Source organism: Nesoenas mayeri, assembly GCF_963082525.1.
Source record: "Nesoenas mayeri genome assembly, contig: SCAFFOLD_41, whole genome shotgun sequence".
NCBI lineage: Eukaryota > Metazoa > Chordata > Aves > Columbiformes > Columbidae > Nesoenas > Nesoenas mayeri.
The window spans coordinates 1,021,592-1,036,955 of record NW_027659957.1 but is presented as its reverse complement, the minus strand read 5'-3'; the positions used below and the strand labels follow the sequence as shown (position 1 = coordinate 1,036,955).

Below are 15,364 nucleotides of genomic sequence, written 5' to 3'. Positions count from 1 at the left end.
ATGGACAAGAAATGTAACCATGAATTCTGGAGAGAGCAAGGAAGTTCATAATAAGCACCAGGAAGAACTAAGAAGCTCGAGGCCTCTTCTGAAGAGCGGGAGGCCTGAGCAGCCGTGATTGACCATTGTAGGTGTGGGAGAGGGTCAGGGCATGTAGGGAGAAGCAATGAGATGGCTGATGGCTTCAGTGAACCCTTCCAGCCATGTCTGAGCCCAGCAATGGAAAGCAGTTGATGTCTGCAGGTGGAGGAGGAACAGGAGGAAGATTTTCCTGGGAATGTGGAAGGAAGAAAGGCCTCTCTTGGGCTAATCATGTATGGCAGTGCCATTTGCATGCTGTGGGCAGGGCTGTGCCTGGGAGATGGGGAACGGCTGCTGCTGGGGTGGCTGTGCTCAGTCATGGCCCATGAGCTGACCCTGCTCTGCTCCTCTCTTACACTGCCCACACTTGGATGGTCCTCAGGAATCAACCATGAGCCTGGTGGATCCATGAACCTCCTGGAGTGATGGGTATGGATCCAAATAGGGGATCCAAGCAAGTGTGGGACTGGGACATTGAGGTGACTGGTGACCATTGCCAGGTGTATGAAAGAAGCTAGATGAGTTATGAGGAATTCACGGGCATTTCCAATTCCACAGAACACCAGAGCCTTGCAGTTAAAGCAACAGCACTTGACATAAACACCACCCCCAAAATACAAACCACTCACACTGTCCAGAGGAAAAGCCTTGAAAAACATTGGAGAAAGATCTACCAGGTCCCAGGGGTCAGGGCTCAGCCATTCTGGTGATGAACAAGCATCAGGGGCTGACATGGCATCAGAGACACCTCCACATGGCCCTCACCACCTGGAACCAGTGTCTCCAAGTCTTCCCTTCACCAGCCTCCAGGGACAGGGACCTGCACTGGTTGTTTCCTTCACAGCTGTGTCAGTGATGGCCCTTCATGGGGTCCAAACACCCTCAGAAACTTGGGGTTTGCTTCTGCCTCTCACTTCATTAGAGGTTTGTTCATTCTTTCAGTATCTGCAGTTCAGGATCATGGCAGCAGAGGGCTTATTAACATCGAAAATGCTCCTACAAGCCAAGACTCTGTGCATCATTATCCTAAAGGCTTCAAGTCTGGTGTGGATGATTCGGGAGATTTCAGGAACAGCCAAACAGAGAGCATTTGCATAATAAATAGTAATAAAGCCAAATTTCTTCCATTCCCTTCCCTGATCGCCCTTCCCTCTCTTTCCAGAACAGGTGGTATCAGCAGACTCCAGTTCATATCGATATGGAGCGTCTCCTGATAAAGACTGAATATGTCAGAAAAGTGGGTGCCTAAATTACCATGTGAGTGAGGAGACAGGCCAGGACACCTCAAGAGGAGTCACACTCCTCTGGACCAAGAGATGGGTGTTCCTGGCAATCTCAGGTGCCACAGCACAGTGACACTTGTGTTCAGGAGCTGGTCAAGTGACCCATCTCCTGTTCTGTAACGGTGTCTGAGTTTGCTCAGGTCACCCCTGACTTGAGCCCCATCCACTGCTGGGTGTTCTCCAGACTCCTGCCTTCAGGAACAAAGTCCCAGGAGACCTTGCTGGTGAAGATGGAGGCAAAGAAGCCATGAAGAACCTCAGTCCCGTCTGATTCTACCCTTAGGAAGTTCAGCAGCAGGGCCACGTTCACCCTGTCTATTCTCTTACTGCAAGTGAAGCTCTGTCAGCTCATCTTGCTGCCCTTCCCGTGCAGGTATCAAGTCCAGGGCAGCTTTGTCATCATCCCCACATCCATGGACAAGGTTTCTAAATTCTTCCTTTGCAGCTTCTCCTGCTCCCACCTCCTGTGTGCTGCCTTTGTGCCCTGCAGCTCCATCAGTGCAGAGGAGCAGCCTCATGAGATAAATGCTTCTGTTCATGGGTACTTGGAGAGATCATTCTTGTGCTTGGAGCAGCCTGTCCTGTAAGGATTATCAGATTTCCTGAGCTCCTTCACTCTTCAGATCTACTTCCATGTCACCACTTTGCCCACAATTCCCCATTATTTCCAAGTCTTCTCCTCTGGATTCCACCAGCCTGTGCTCTGCTGCTGGCCTTCCTCCCTCCCCTCTGGTGCCTGGGACCCCACTGTCTCCTGGTCACAACAGCCAAGGTGGACACTGATGTTCACATCCCTCACCAGGGTTTCCTTGTTTCCCAGTTCCAGATCCAGGTGAGCATCACCCTTGTTGGCCCATCAGGCAGACATGTTAAGCAGTTGGCCCAAGATCCTTTGGACTGTTGGCAGCTGCAGCTTTGCCTGGCCAGTGAATGTCAGGACAATTACAGTTCCCCATAGGAACGTACTCATTGACTGGTGTCTTCCTCAGGTTACTGAGAGTATTTCTTCCATTTCTTCTCCACGATCAAGTAGTTTGTAAGAGCCAACACACTGTTATCCTGTACTGGGCTTACATGGCAAAGTCTTGGCTGCATGAGGTGGAGCGTGGGGACCCAGACACCTGCAGTTCTCATCCCATTCTGTTCAGCACTGGTGTGACCCACACACACGGGTGTGTGCCAGTGTGCGGCTTCCCAGTCTGGAGCAGCAGGGAGGAACTGCAGAGTGCAGGGCTGTGCCAAGGCAGGTTCAGCACCTTGTGCACATGGTGTGGGGTGCTGAGGGACCTGGGCTGCTTTGGCCCAGCAGCGCTGGGGAGGCTGCAGCAGTGCAGGAGTAGCCTGAGAGTGCTTGAAGGGCGGTTTCAGAGGTGGTGGAGGTTTCTGCATAGTGGGAAACAGAATTGGAATGAAGCAAAGGGACAGAGTGCAGCTGGGGAGGTCCAGGCTGGCCATGAGCAGAAAGGAATGTGAGTGGAAGGGCAGTGCTGTGGTGGAGCAGGTCAGCAGAGGGAGTCTGCATCAGCCCAAGGCTTTGTGCTTCAAGGAGCAGCTGGGGAGGATGGAGAGATCTCAGCAAAGGAAGGAAGATGCTCAGACAGGAGCAAGGTGGGGCAGCAGGGGGGATGTCTCCAGCCTGCAGGGAAAGAGGTGCAGGGGATGCCACAGCACAGGACAGGCTGTCGTGGAGGTGATCATGGGATGTAAAGAGGCTGAAAGCCCCACCAGACATGAGCTCCTTCTCCCCTTGGCTATGGCTGTTGTCTGCACCTCTGATGCCTGTGAGGAGACACCTTGTCCTTGCAGCACAGGGGCCTCATGGCCTCCTTGTCCCCAGCCAGGAACCTGGGAGGTGTGGGACCATAGTCCTGCCCTTGGCCTTGCACAGCCCCACATCACACTGTCCAAGAAGGGCCCTGGGCAACATGGGAGGGACAGGATCTGACTTTCCAGGGCTGGGGCGTCAGGGCTTGGCCCTTTGATTAGTGAAACACGTCCAGGTTTACTGATCATCAGAGAATCCTTTACATTGCTTTTCCTGACCTGTCATCACTGCCTCCAGTTTTCTGCTCTAACCAGATCCTGGGAACAGTTTCTCAGTTGTGTCCCTCAGTGGGACCCATTAACGCTACAAGAAACTTTGGAGTTTACATCTGAATTTGACTTCCTGATAAGTTTCTTCAGCTTCCCCTCAGGGTCTGAGGTCCATGGGCTCAGCACCAAACCCGCCAGAGGGGTCATTAAAGCGCCTTGGGCTGCTCCTGTGCTGCTGAGCTGGGCTGGGCTCCTGGGACACAGGGAGCTCATGGCAGCAGCAGCGCTGCAGAGAGACAGCTCTGCCCAGGAGCAGCTCCTCTGCACACGCAGCAGGGCTGAGGGCTCTGCCTGCAGCACCGAGGGCACAGGAGACAGGCACAGAGAGGGAAACGCAGTCTGGGCTGGGAGGATGCTGAGAGGTCACTGAAATTGAAATCCACTCAGATATGAAGCCTGTGGCTGCAGGGCATTGAATCTGCAAATCTTGGTAGGATCTCAAAAAGCTGTCACATTGCAGAGCCTGCGAGAGATGTAAGTACAGCTCTCAGAGGTTCTCTGATCAGAGGGGAGGATGTGCTGCAGAGCAGGGATTGCCTTCTGCACTGTCAGTGACAAGACGTGAATGCTGCGTTCTCCCCAGGGTGGCTGTGGGGTGTAAATGTCAATGTGCAGGCAGGGGTGCCCAGGGCTGTCCTGCAGAGCAGGGTCCCTGCACCCCAGGGCTGTGCCAGGCAGGGACTCTGCCGCCTGCCAGGGTCAGTGCTCAGCCTGCCTGGGAGAGCCCAGCAACACTGAGCCCGGAGTGTCCTTGGCTGGGAGGGCAGAGCTGAGATCCTGTTCATGTACAATGAGAGCGGTCAGTGGTTTGCAGATCAGCCCTTGGAAACCGTACTGCTCTGCTCTCAGCGGTGTCCAGTTTCTGCTCAGGGGAACATCTGGGGCTGATCATCCTCCAGCTCAAAGAGGTGCTGGCACAGGGCAGCTGAGACCAGGACTGATGGACAGACCAGCTGTCCCCACTCTGCACTAAGGGACAGTCCCTTTGTCTGTCAGCACCCTCAAAGTTTCACTTGCAGTGAAAGGCATTGTTAAGGCATTTTTGCCTTAACAAACAAACAAACAAAACCTTCTCAGCCGTGGTGGGGCAGTTAGAATAAAATAAACAGAACAAGATGTCTACAGCTCTGCTCTGCCATTAAGTGAAATGGGAGAGACTGTGCTCAAATGGACTTGGATATCACGAGTTGATATAATCTGAGATCACCTCATTTCTCTATTTTTCTGTTGCTGTAGGGCAGGACTGAATTCAGTATAGTCCACAACAAAGATGCCTCTTGCCAATGACACCGCCAGCCAGCACCAATCACAGCTCATGAAAGGGACCTGAACAGGGTAAGTCAGTCTAGGGGATTTCCATGAGAACTGGAACACATTTTGCTCAGAGAACTCTGCCCTAATTTCTCACAGCCTTTTCCTCATTGGACAGGTCCCCATGACCAGAAACAGCAAATGTCCAACAGCAGCTCCATCACCCAGTTCCTCCTCCTGCCGTTCACAGACACACGGGAGCTGCAGCTCTTGCACTTCTGGCTCTTCCTGGGCATCTACCTGGCTGCCCTTCTGGGCAACGGCCTCATCATCACCACCATAGCCTGTGACCAGCACCTGCACACCCCCATGTACTTCTTCCTGCTCAACCTCTCCCTCCTCGACCTGGGCACCATCTCCACCACTGTCCCCAAATCCGTGGCCAACTCTCTGTGGGATTCCAGGGTCATTTCCTATGCAGGATGTGCTGCCCAGGCCTTCTTTTTTTGTTTCTTGCTTGGTTCAGAGTATTCTCTTCTCACGGTCATGTTGTACGACCGCTACGTTGCCATCTGCAAACCCCTGCACTACGGGACCTTCCTGGGCAGCAGAGCTTGTGTCCACATGGCAGCAGCTGCCTGGGCCACTGGGTTTCTCACTGCTCTGCTGCACACGGCCAATACATTTTCACTGCCCCTGTGCAAGGGCAATGCCCTGGGCCAGTTCTTCTGTGAAATCCCCCAGATCCTCAAGCTCTCCTGCTCACACTCCTACCTCAGGGAACTTGGGCTTATTGTGGTTAGTCTCTTCATATTATTTGGGTGTTTTATTTTCATTCTTTTCTCCTATGTGCAGATCTTCAGGGCTGTGCTGAGGATCCCCTCTGAGCAGGGACGGCACAAAGCCTTTTCCACCTGCCTCCCTCACCTGGCCGTGGTCTCTTTGTTCCTCAGCAGTGTCATATTTGCCCACCTGAAGCCCCCCTCTATATCCTCTCCTTCCCTGGATCTGGTAGTGTCTGTTCTGTACTCGGTGGTGCCTCCAGCAGTGAACCCCCTCATCTACAGCATGAGGAACCAGGAGCTCAAGGATGCCCTGAGGAAACTCATATCTTAGTGTTTTCTGAAGCAAAACTGCTCATCTGCTTCTACACAGGAGTTTTAATATAGCTAATTACAGGCTCAATCTGTCATCTGGATTTTCTCATGTTATTCGTTGTTTTCTTATTGCAATGATATTTTCAGCCTCTTTCTAATCCACTGTCTGCTTTTCTTTTAGAACCCTTGGTTGTGTAAATGAGGAGCCATGATCTGTGTGTATTTAAACAAAGTAAAGGGTCCTGTAGTGACATGATTTTCACTTTATCCTTCCTGCAAGGCCTTTTGAAGTTCCAGGGACAGTTCCTGTCCATGGTAGGAGAGTAAAAGAGTCCATCCTGCCAGCCCTGCCAGGGAGCAGCAGCGCTTTTTCTTCCAGATCTGTTCTGGTTCCACTCCCACCCTCTCCTTCTCATCCCTGGTGTTGCTGCAAGGCCTGAGTGCTCTGGCAGCTTGGTCACCGTCTTGCTGTGTGTCAGTGCTGTGGGCGCAGGCAGGGACAGGCAATGGGCACTACTGTGACAGAGCTGGTGTCAGAACAGTCTTTCTACAGAGAAAGGTGATCTCCTCAGGGCAGTACACGATGGTTTATATATTCAAGCATATGCTTACAATAGTGTCCCACAGATTCAAACCCCACTGTGCAGCTGAACAGTGTGTGTGTGCAGGGCTGGCACACAGCAGTGTCCTCTCACAGCCAGGCTCCTGCCAGAGATCTGCAGGACCAGCAGAGCAGGGGCTGGGCTGTGCCCCTGTGCACTGGACACTCCATAGAAGGAGCCTCAATCACCATGGACTGGCCCCTCACAACCACCATTTCCAGCACTGGCCTCTCAGCCACAGAGGCTGTTTTCTCTCCATGGATGGACACTCAATGAATAGTTCAGCAGTCCATGTTTGCCTTGTACAGATGAGATGTGAGCACGCACATCATGTATGTGAGGTGACATGAACCTGAGTGAGCACAAACACCATAAACTATTCCTTTCCATTCTGTGAAGGCTTGTGGGAGAGGCAAGGTCCTGAGGTCACTTCATATTGGGAGGAACAACCTATGAGAAATCACCTGAATGCAGCACTGGGTTGTGCTTCCTTGAACTGAGCTCCCTGTGTCCATTCCTCGTGACGTGGGACGTGTCAGATGAGTGCAGAGCAGGTGACACAGCGCAGTGCTGAGGTGTCTCCCGTCCTTTGGGAGTGGCAACAGGAGGCCAGAGGGACACTGTGACTCCTTTGTCTGTGTGTAATAGGGACAGACTCTGTCTCTGAGAGTCCCTGGGTGAACAAGGAGTCCTGAGACCAACTCAGATATGGATGCCTGACAGAAAATGAAATTTCTGTGTGTGACTCCATTAACAAACCCCACTGGATCAGTGAGATTCGTCTCAGCTGCCTTGAAAAGGATCACTGCAAGTGCTCCAGTCTGCTCTGTCACCCTTTCTTGTGATTCCAGATTGTGCTCTCCTAAGTGTCAAGGAAACCAGAATGGCTCTGGGGTCCTTAGAAATCTCAGACCTCAAACCCATCTTCAAGAAGAGCAGGAATAGGAACTGGAATAACTACAGGCTGGCCACCCTTCCTCCCTCCCTGGGAAGTGGGTGGGACACATCCTCCTACAGCCATTTCCAGGAATGTGAGTGACAAGGAAGGGATTGCTGAACCCAAATGGACAGGGGAAAGAAAGGCATGTTGTGCACAGGGCGTTTGCAAGGCTCAGCCATGGTCTCCTTCTGGCCAGAGTGGTGCTGATGGGGCTCAAGAAGTGGATGCTGGGTGGGAAGTTGGCTGAACCATCAAGCCCAAACATCACCAGTAGTACAAAGTCCTTCATGCAGCCAGTTACTGGTGTCATCCCTCAGTGACCAGCACTTGGACAACACTGTTGAACATCTTTATTCTCCCCTTGTATGATGTAACAGAGTGAATCTTTAGTGCCTTTGAGGATGATGCAAACCTGGGTGGAGGCCTTGAGCAACCTCACCTGGTTCACCCTGAGCAGGAGAGTGAGACAAGATGAGTGAGACAAGGGCTCTCTGCAAACCTGAGTTATTCTGTGATTTGACAGAATTTTTGCCTTGGAGAGGTTTGTGCAGAGAGAATAGGTGGAAGAATAGGAAAAAAAAAAAAAAAAAAAAAAAAAGTAAGGCAGAAGAAGAGATATAGAAGGGGTTAATGGAAGTACAGGAGTTCGAGTGAGGAGTGCTTTTAACTCACAGTGTTAGTAGAAAATATATTTGACAAATTTCAACAAGGTGAGGAAGCGAGATGGGTGTCTACAACCTGTGGGAAAGAGGGGCAGGGGTAGGAATGTATAGAACATGCTTCAGTCTGGTGAGGTCCTGGGTGCTAAGGAGGGGAATGGATGGATTTGGTATTTTGAGGTCAGTTGTGTCTCAGACACTCATAATCCAGTCAGAATCCTGTGGCTGTGAAGGGGACAGTGGGGTCAGTTCTGTCTCTGGAGGTGACAGCCCAGCAGCAGGGACATGGCTGGGAAAGAACCTCTGCCCAAGGGCACACAGGCCCTACCCAGGAAGAGAGATGGGTTGTCATGTCCATCCCACCTGAGAACATGATGGGACATGGGCAGGAACATGGTCGTGTCTGTCAGAGAAGATGAAAGGCCAGCAGCACTCATGGAATTTAGAAGATCATGGCAAGGTGACTTCTCTATGGTCAGGTAAAAAAGCACAAGAAGCCTAACGGGTTGGGTTCCCTGCATGAAGGGCAGTTTATGAGATGGTCGAGCTTTTCTTGATAGTGGGAAGAAGCAGGAAAGATAAAAAAGAAGTCTACTTGGAAGGTGAGGAATGGATATGAGGAGGAAGAAATGTCACTGGAAGGGCAGTGCTGTGGGGCAAGAGGTGACCCAGAGGGAGCTGCATCAGCCCATGATTTGTGTGCCAAAGAGCAGCCAGTGAGGGTGCAGACACAGCAGTGAAGGTGCAGAGATGCTGGGTGAGAGCAGGTGGGGAAGCGAGATGGGTGTCTGCAGCCTGCAGGGAAAGAGGCTGGAGGTCATGGCTTCTTCTTTCTGCTTCAGAAAGCAAACCAAGGGGTTTCTCACCATCAGAGCTGAAGAAAAGACTAAAAGGAGACCTCATGGTGGCTACAGCTTCCTCACAAGGGGAGAAGGAAGGGAAGGTACTGATCTGTTCTCTGTGGTGACCAATGACAGAACCCAAGGCAATGGAAGAAGGGTGTGCCAGGGGAGGGTCAGTGGGACATGAGGAAAAGGTTCTTCCCCCAGAGGTGCTGGACACTGAACAGGCTTCACAGGGAGGTGTCACAGCCCCAACCTGACAGTGTTCAAGAAGAGACTGGACAACGTCCTCAGACACACGGGGTGACCTGTGGGGTGTCCTGTGCAGGGACAGGAGTTGGACGCCACGATCCTTTGGATCCTTCCAACTCAGGAGATTCCTTGATTCTATGAAATACTAGGTAATCATGTGCATGTCCAGTGTGTGCATGTGGTGAGATGAACCCAAGTGAGCACAAATGCAATCAGCCATTCCTTGGGGTGACATAAAGGTCAGTGGGACAGAGATGGTGTTTGGGGGTCTCTTCCAACCTGCGTTATTGTAGGATTCCATGAATATTTTCCTTGGAGATATAAAATGCCCCAGAGTAAATACAGCAGCTCCTCGGAGGAACGTTTCTCCACTCAAAAACTTGATAGGAAATCTATCAGATACATTTGATGAAAGCAGCTCAGTTTGATCTGCTCACACACTGGACCACAGGGAGGGTGATGGTGGGTATGATGGCGTATGGTCACTTGTGTCTCAGGTACTCATAGTCCAGTAGGAAGCCAATGGCTGTGGGAGGCACTGTGAGATCACTTCTGCCTCTGCAGGGGATTGGCCAACAGCAGGAACATGGCTGGGAAAGGACTGTGAGGTCACACACACCAGACGAGAAATGGGGCCAAATCAGCATGGCTTGATGAAAGGCAGGTCCTGCTTGACCAGCCTGATCTCCTTCTGTGACAAGGTGACCGCTGAGCAGATGAGGGAAAGTCTGTCGTGGGGAGTGAATCCGCCACACGGGCTGTGGGTGTTGTGTCCTTAGACTGCAGTGAAGCCTTTGACACCGTGTCCCACAGCATCTCCTGGAGAAGCTGCAGCTCATGGCCTGGATGGTGTATCTGCGATGGGTAAAGAACTGGCTGGAAGGCATTTTGTCCCCTGGAGCCATTTGGCCCCTTCCTATTCACATGGGCATCCCATGAATGCATCACTGCTCTACCCCAGTGTAGACAGGCACAAGGCCTTCTCCTCCTGGACCTCTCACCAATGCCGCTGTTTTCTCCAGCACCCTCATCCTTGACTGTGGGATGCCCAGAACAGCCCTCCCAAGACAGTTTGACAAAGTCTTTTTTCTACACTATCCCCACATCCCTTCTCAGTCCCCTCATGTAAAGCTTAAGGACCAGAAAGGTTGGGTACAAGTAGGGTATTGAGAAAAATGGTCAGGAAAGCTTTGAGGTGCACAGAGAGCCCATCAACAGGTTGGCAAGCTGCTCTCTCTGAACAGTCCCAGGGGACCTGGACAGCATTTGCTGTGTCCCAGAAACTCGCCTGGAAGGTTGGGATATGGAGAAGAGGTTTGGTCTGGGAAGCGACAGACAGGGGCTGGTGGAACTGACTGGTGTGACCGTGAGACGTCTCTCCAACACCTCAGAAAAGTCCTGGCTCTCAGGGAGGCTGCATGGTCCTCTGAGAAAGAAAATAGCAAAAATGACTTATCATGGAATCATAGAATAATTGTGGTTGGAAGAAATCCTTAAGATCATCGAGTCCAACCATAACCTAAATCTGGCAGTAAACCATGTCCCTAAGAGCCCCATCTATCTGTGTTTTAAACACCTTCAGTGATGGTGACTCCACAACCTCACTGGGCAGTCTGTTCCGTTGCTTCAAAACCCTTTCCCTGAAGAATTTCTTCCTCATATCCAATCTAAACCTTCTCGTGTGCAACTTGAGGCCACTTCATCTTTTCCTATGACTTGTTACTTGGGACAAGAGACCAACACCCACCATGATGAAACCTCCTTTCAGGTAGTTGTAGACAGCAACAAGGTCTCCCCTCAGCCTCCTGTTCTCCAGGCTGAAGAGCCCCAGCTCCCTCAACCGCTTCTCGTGAGACTGGTGCTCCAGACCCTTCACCAGCCTTGTCACCCTCCTCTGAACTCTCTCCAGCACCTCAATGTCTTCCTTGCCATGAGGGGCCTCAAACTGACCCCAGGATTCAAGGTGCAGCCTCACCAGTGCCCAGTATAAAGGGATGATCACTTCTCAAGTCCTGCTAAAGCTCTGATTGAATCAAGGCTTGAACACCTTGGTGTGACCCAGTTGGTGACAGGTTGGACTGCAGACTCCTGAGGCCCCTTCAACCTCAGTTCTCTCATGATCCCATTGTGATGTTGGGCTCTGTTTCAGACTGGAGCAGAGCAGGCGATGATGGGGCAGGACCCACCTGTGCTGTAGGTGACCATCTAAACCAACATCTCAGCCAGGGAACCAGCCAACACCTCAGTGTGACTCGCTCTGGGCAACGTGTGAGGAGTCCTGGGCAGGGAAAGTTCAGAGGGCATGGGGCGCTGTGCAAGACACAACGTGATCTTGGCTTCATGCCTGCAGGCCCATCAGATGTCAGTTGATGTCAATGACAATTAAAATAAGAGGAACTGAAGACAAAGATCCAAAGCAAAGGAAGGTGTCAACTATCTTTCTTTCTTTCTTTCTTTCTTTCTTTCTTTCTTTCTTTCTTTCTTTTTCTTTCTTTCTTTCTTTCTTTTTCTTTCTTCCTTCCTTCCTTCCTCCCTCCCTCCCTCTCTCCCTCCCTTCCTCTCTTCCTTCCCTTCCTTCCTTTCCTTTCTTTCCTTTCTTTCCTTTCTTCTTTCTTTCTTTCTTTCTTATTTCTTTTTATGTATGTATGTATATATTTATGTATGTATTTATGTATTTATTTATTTACTTATTTATTTACTTACTTGTTTACTTATTTGCTTACTTAGTTATTTACTTATTTATTTACTTATTTACTTACTTATTTATTGATTGATTTAAAAGTCTTTGTAGGGAAAGGAAAGAGTTCTCCAGAACTGGGGATGGATTTAGGACACAAATGTCTTCAGCTCCAGGGACACAAACACCTGGAGCCAGTGTAGATGCCCCAGGAACCCCTGACCAGGCTACACCTGCACTGCAAAGTGCTCTGGTCTCCCCAGGTCTGTGTGAGAGATGCCAATCCCAGGCCAGCACCTCAGGTACACTGGGGCCCTAAAATGGCCCTGGCTGTTTATGGTGAGACAAGTGATGACTGATGTCTGTCTGGAAACCTCCACTTTTTTGTTGTTGTTTTTTTGTTTTGGTATTTTTGTTTGGTTGGTTTGTTGGTTGAGTTGAGTTTTGTTTTTGGTTGTTGTTCTTGGTTAGTTGGTTTGATTTTTGTTTTGCTTTGGTTTTGTGGGTGTTCTTGTTTATTTTGTTTGGTTTGTTATTTTCTTTGATTGGAGATTTTTGTTTAGTTGTATATTTAACATATTAAAATTTAAAAGAAAAAAGACAAAAAGGGACTTATGGGGAAGTTTAACAAGGGAAGGAGAAGAAACATTGGTCTTCCCCTGTACTTCTATTACCAACACTCTAGTATTTCATCTCCCTCGTCATTCAGGAGTTCCCACCTCTCCTGATTAAATGTCCCTGTCCAAGGACAACTTTCCAGCACTGTCTGGACGTTTGCCCTTCCCAGTGCTCTCAGGTTTCTCCTCCACTTGCTCTTTGGTCATTCTGTGGCCTCTCAACTGTCTGGTTTCTGCTTTGAGCTTCAGGGAGTTACAAACTTGCCCCATTCTTCAGAGCTCTAATTGACATGGCAGTCAACACGTTTATTGTGTTTACTTCTATCCTCTCCTGTCTCTCTGTCTAAACCAGTTCTTGTGTGGGTGTCCCTTGTGGATGCTGGACCTCATCAGATCCACTTACACACACAGCTGAGGAAAGTGTTTTGCTGTTTATTGAAGTGTGCAGTGTTTGCACAGGAGGGCAGGTGGAGCTGGTGCACAGGAGCTGCAGCATCTCCTGCAGAGCTCAGTGGAGAAGTCTGATGGAGGAAAAGTGATGCAATCTCTGGTGGCCAATGAGGGAACCGGCAGACTGGGGGTCGGGGTGAGGAGCCAGGTTGTCCATACAGTGTCCAGCCTCAAGGACTGTTCTCCTGCCTGTCCAGATGTCTCCAGGAGACCCTCGGGATCAATGTCCAGTGTAGAATGCTGCTGTCACTTCTTCCATACACTGAAAAATGACAGAAAATACCCTTGAAAGAAAACCCCTCCTTTATGAAATCTTCTTTGAAACCTTCATCAGCAAGTGTCCCATTGAAACCTCTCCAGTTAGTTCTATAAGTCTGGAAGGTTTAAAGAAAATTACAGAAAGAAACATGGATTCGTTAGGGCTTTCTGTGTTTTAATGAGCCCCATGGCATATTTGGTGCTGAGTCCATGAACGTCAGATACCAAGGACAGACTGAAGAATCTGCTCAAGAAGTCAAAGCTAAAAGCAAACTCCAAAGTGCCTTGGATAATTAATGGGCCCCACTGAGGGCTGTTACTGACAAAGCCTCTCAGGAACTCGTTAGAGCAGATAATTGGAGGCTGTGATTGCATCAGACAAAGGCAAAGTGCAGCAGCTCTGATGCTGAGAAAGCCCTTGGCTTGTCTGATGAAGGACAATGGCCAAGCCTTGAGCCCCTGCCCCTGGAAGGAATATCCTGTCCCTCACATGTGGCTCAGGGCTCTTCCTGGGGCTGTGGGGAGTGCGATGCCCAGTGCAGGACAATGGTGTGACACTCCCTGGGGGTGCAAGGAGGCAATGGGGTGCCATGGCCATGACAATCATGTGTCTCTTCTTAGGCCTCACTGGCAGAGACATCAGCCAGAGCCAAGGGGACAAAGACCTTGGCTCTTGCAGGGACATCCAGTGTCACCCTTGGCCATGTCCACCATGGTCCATCCTGCACTGTCCCAGGCCTGTGGCTGTTTCCCCACAGGCTGCAGACACCCCATGCGCTTACCCAACTTGTTCTCAGCCCAGTGTGTCCCCAGCTGTGCTGCTGTCTCTCCATCCTCACCAGCTGTTCTGGAAACACAAAGTCATGCCTGATCCAGAGTCCCTCTGAATGACCACAGCACTGCGCTCAGAGTGACATTTCTTGATCCTGAGCTCCACTCTGGACCTCCAGAGCCTGAGCTCCACTCTGGACCTCCAGAGCTGCAGTGAGAAAGGTTTTCCTTTCTCATGCTGTTTCTCTCCTCCCATCATCTTGGAAAGCGATTTTCAGGATTTCTGGAGCTACTACTGCCCTTTCTTGTTATGGTTTCACCACAACCACCAAGACCATGAGAGCTGCTCACATCCTGCCCCCAGTCCCCAAGTGGGATAAGGGAGAGAACTGAAAGGGAAGGGAGAAACTTATGGGTTTATGAAAAGAAAAAAAAAAAAAAAAAAAGGCAATAGAAATAATAAAAGAAACACACTACTACTAATAATATCCTTATGCTATTTCTATTTACATAAAGTAAAATATGTGATACTCAGTGCAATCCCCCACATAACTCCAGTTGTGCTGAACAGGCAGCCCAAAAGAAGAGAGCACCCTGGTCCTGAACTGCTGATTCCAGCAAGAGAAAGTACAAGTGCAAAAGCCAGAGAGGCCCAAAGGCCAATTGAAAAACTGCAAAATGTTATAAAACTGAACGAACACTGAACTCCTAGTGGAATGGAACTGCTGAACAGAACTAACAGAGGATCCAGAAAACGCGAACGAACTAGCTGGAAAAGGCGTCTCCAGCTTTATATGGAACATGACACTCATGGTGAAGAAGAGCTTGTTGATTGACCTGGATGACTTCACCACTCCCCTGGGCAGCCTGTTCCAGTGTCCCACAACCCACAATCAAACCTGTGCTCTAGACCCTTCCCCAGCTCTGTTCCCTCTCTGAACTCACCCCAGTGCCTCAATTGTGTTGGGTCCAAAACTGACCCCAGGATTTGAGGCGCAGCCTCAGCACAACCATGGCCCTGGTCCTGCTGGACACTCTATTCCTGATACAAGTCAGGATGCTGGTGGCAGTTTTGGCCACCTGGGCACACGTTGGCTCATGTTCAATTGCTGTCACCAACACCCCCAGGTCTCTTTCCACTGGGCAGCTTCCCAGCCGCTCTTCCCCAAGCCTGTAGCGTTCATGGGGTTGTTATGACTCAAGTGCAGGACCCGGCACTTGGCCTAGTTTTACCTCAGACAATTGGCCTTAGCCCAGGTTTGTCAAACTCATTTTCATCAGCCCAGACGTGTGGCTGCAGGTCATGACTATGGCCACCAAACCATGGTTGGAAGTCACCACCATTGCCACCAACCACCCATGGCTATGAGATGCCACCATGACTACCAACACCAGATGTGCAGGTCATCACCATGGCCACCAGGTCATGGTTACGAGTCAACACCATGGCCACCAACCACCCACAGCCATGAGATGCCACCATGGCCACC

General features: G+C 50.4%; 1 protein-coding gene across 1 annotated transcript; it reads left to right on the top strand.

Moving 5' to 3' along the window:
• Nucleotides 1–4,910: 4,910 nt before the first annotated feature.
• Nucleotides 4,911–5,825, top strand: LOC308052615 (olfactory receptor 14J1-like; the record flags this gene model as incomplete). The annotated part of the gene is made up of 1 exon (XM_080364673.1): nt 4,911–5,825. The coding sequence occupies one exon, from the start codon at nt 4,911–4,913 to the stop codon at nt 5,823–5,825; it is 915 nt and encodes a 304-aa protein (XP_080220799.1).
• Between the last annotated feature and the right edge of the window lie 9,539 nt (nt 5,826–15,364).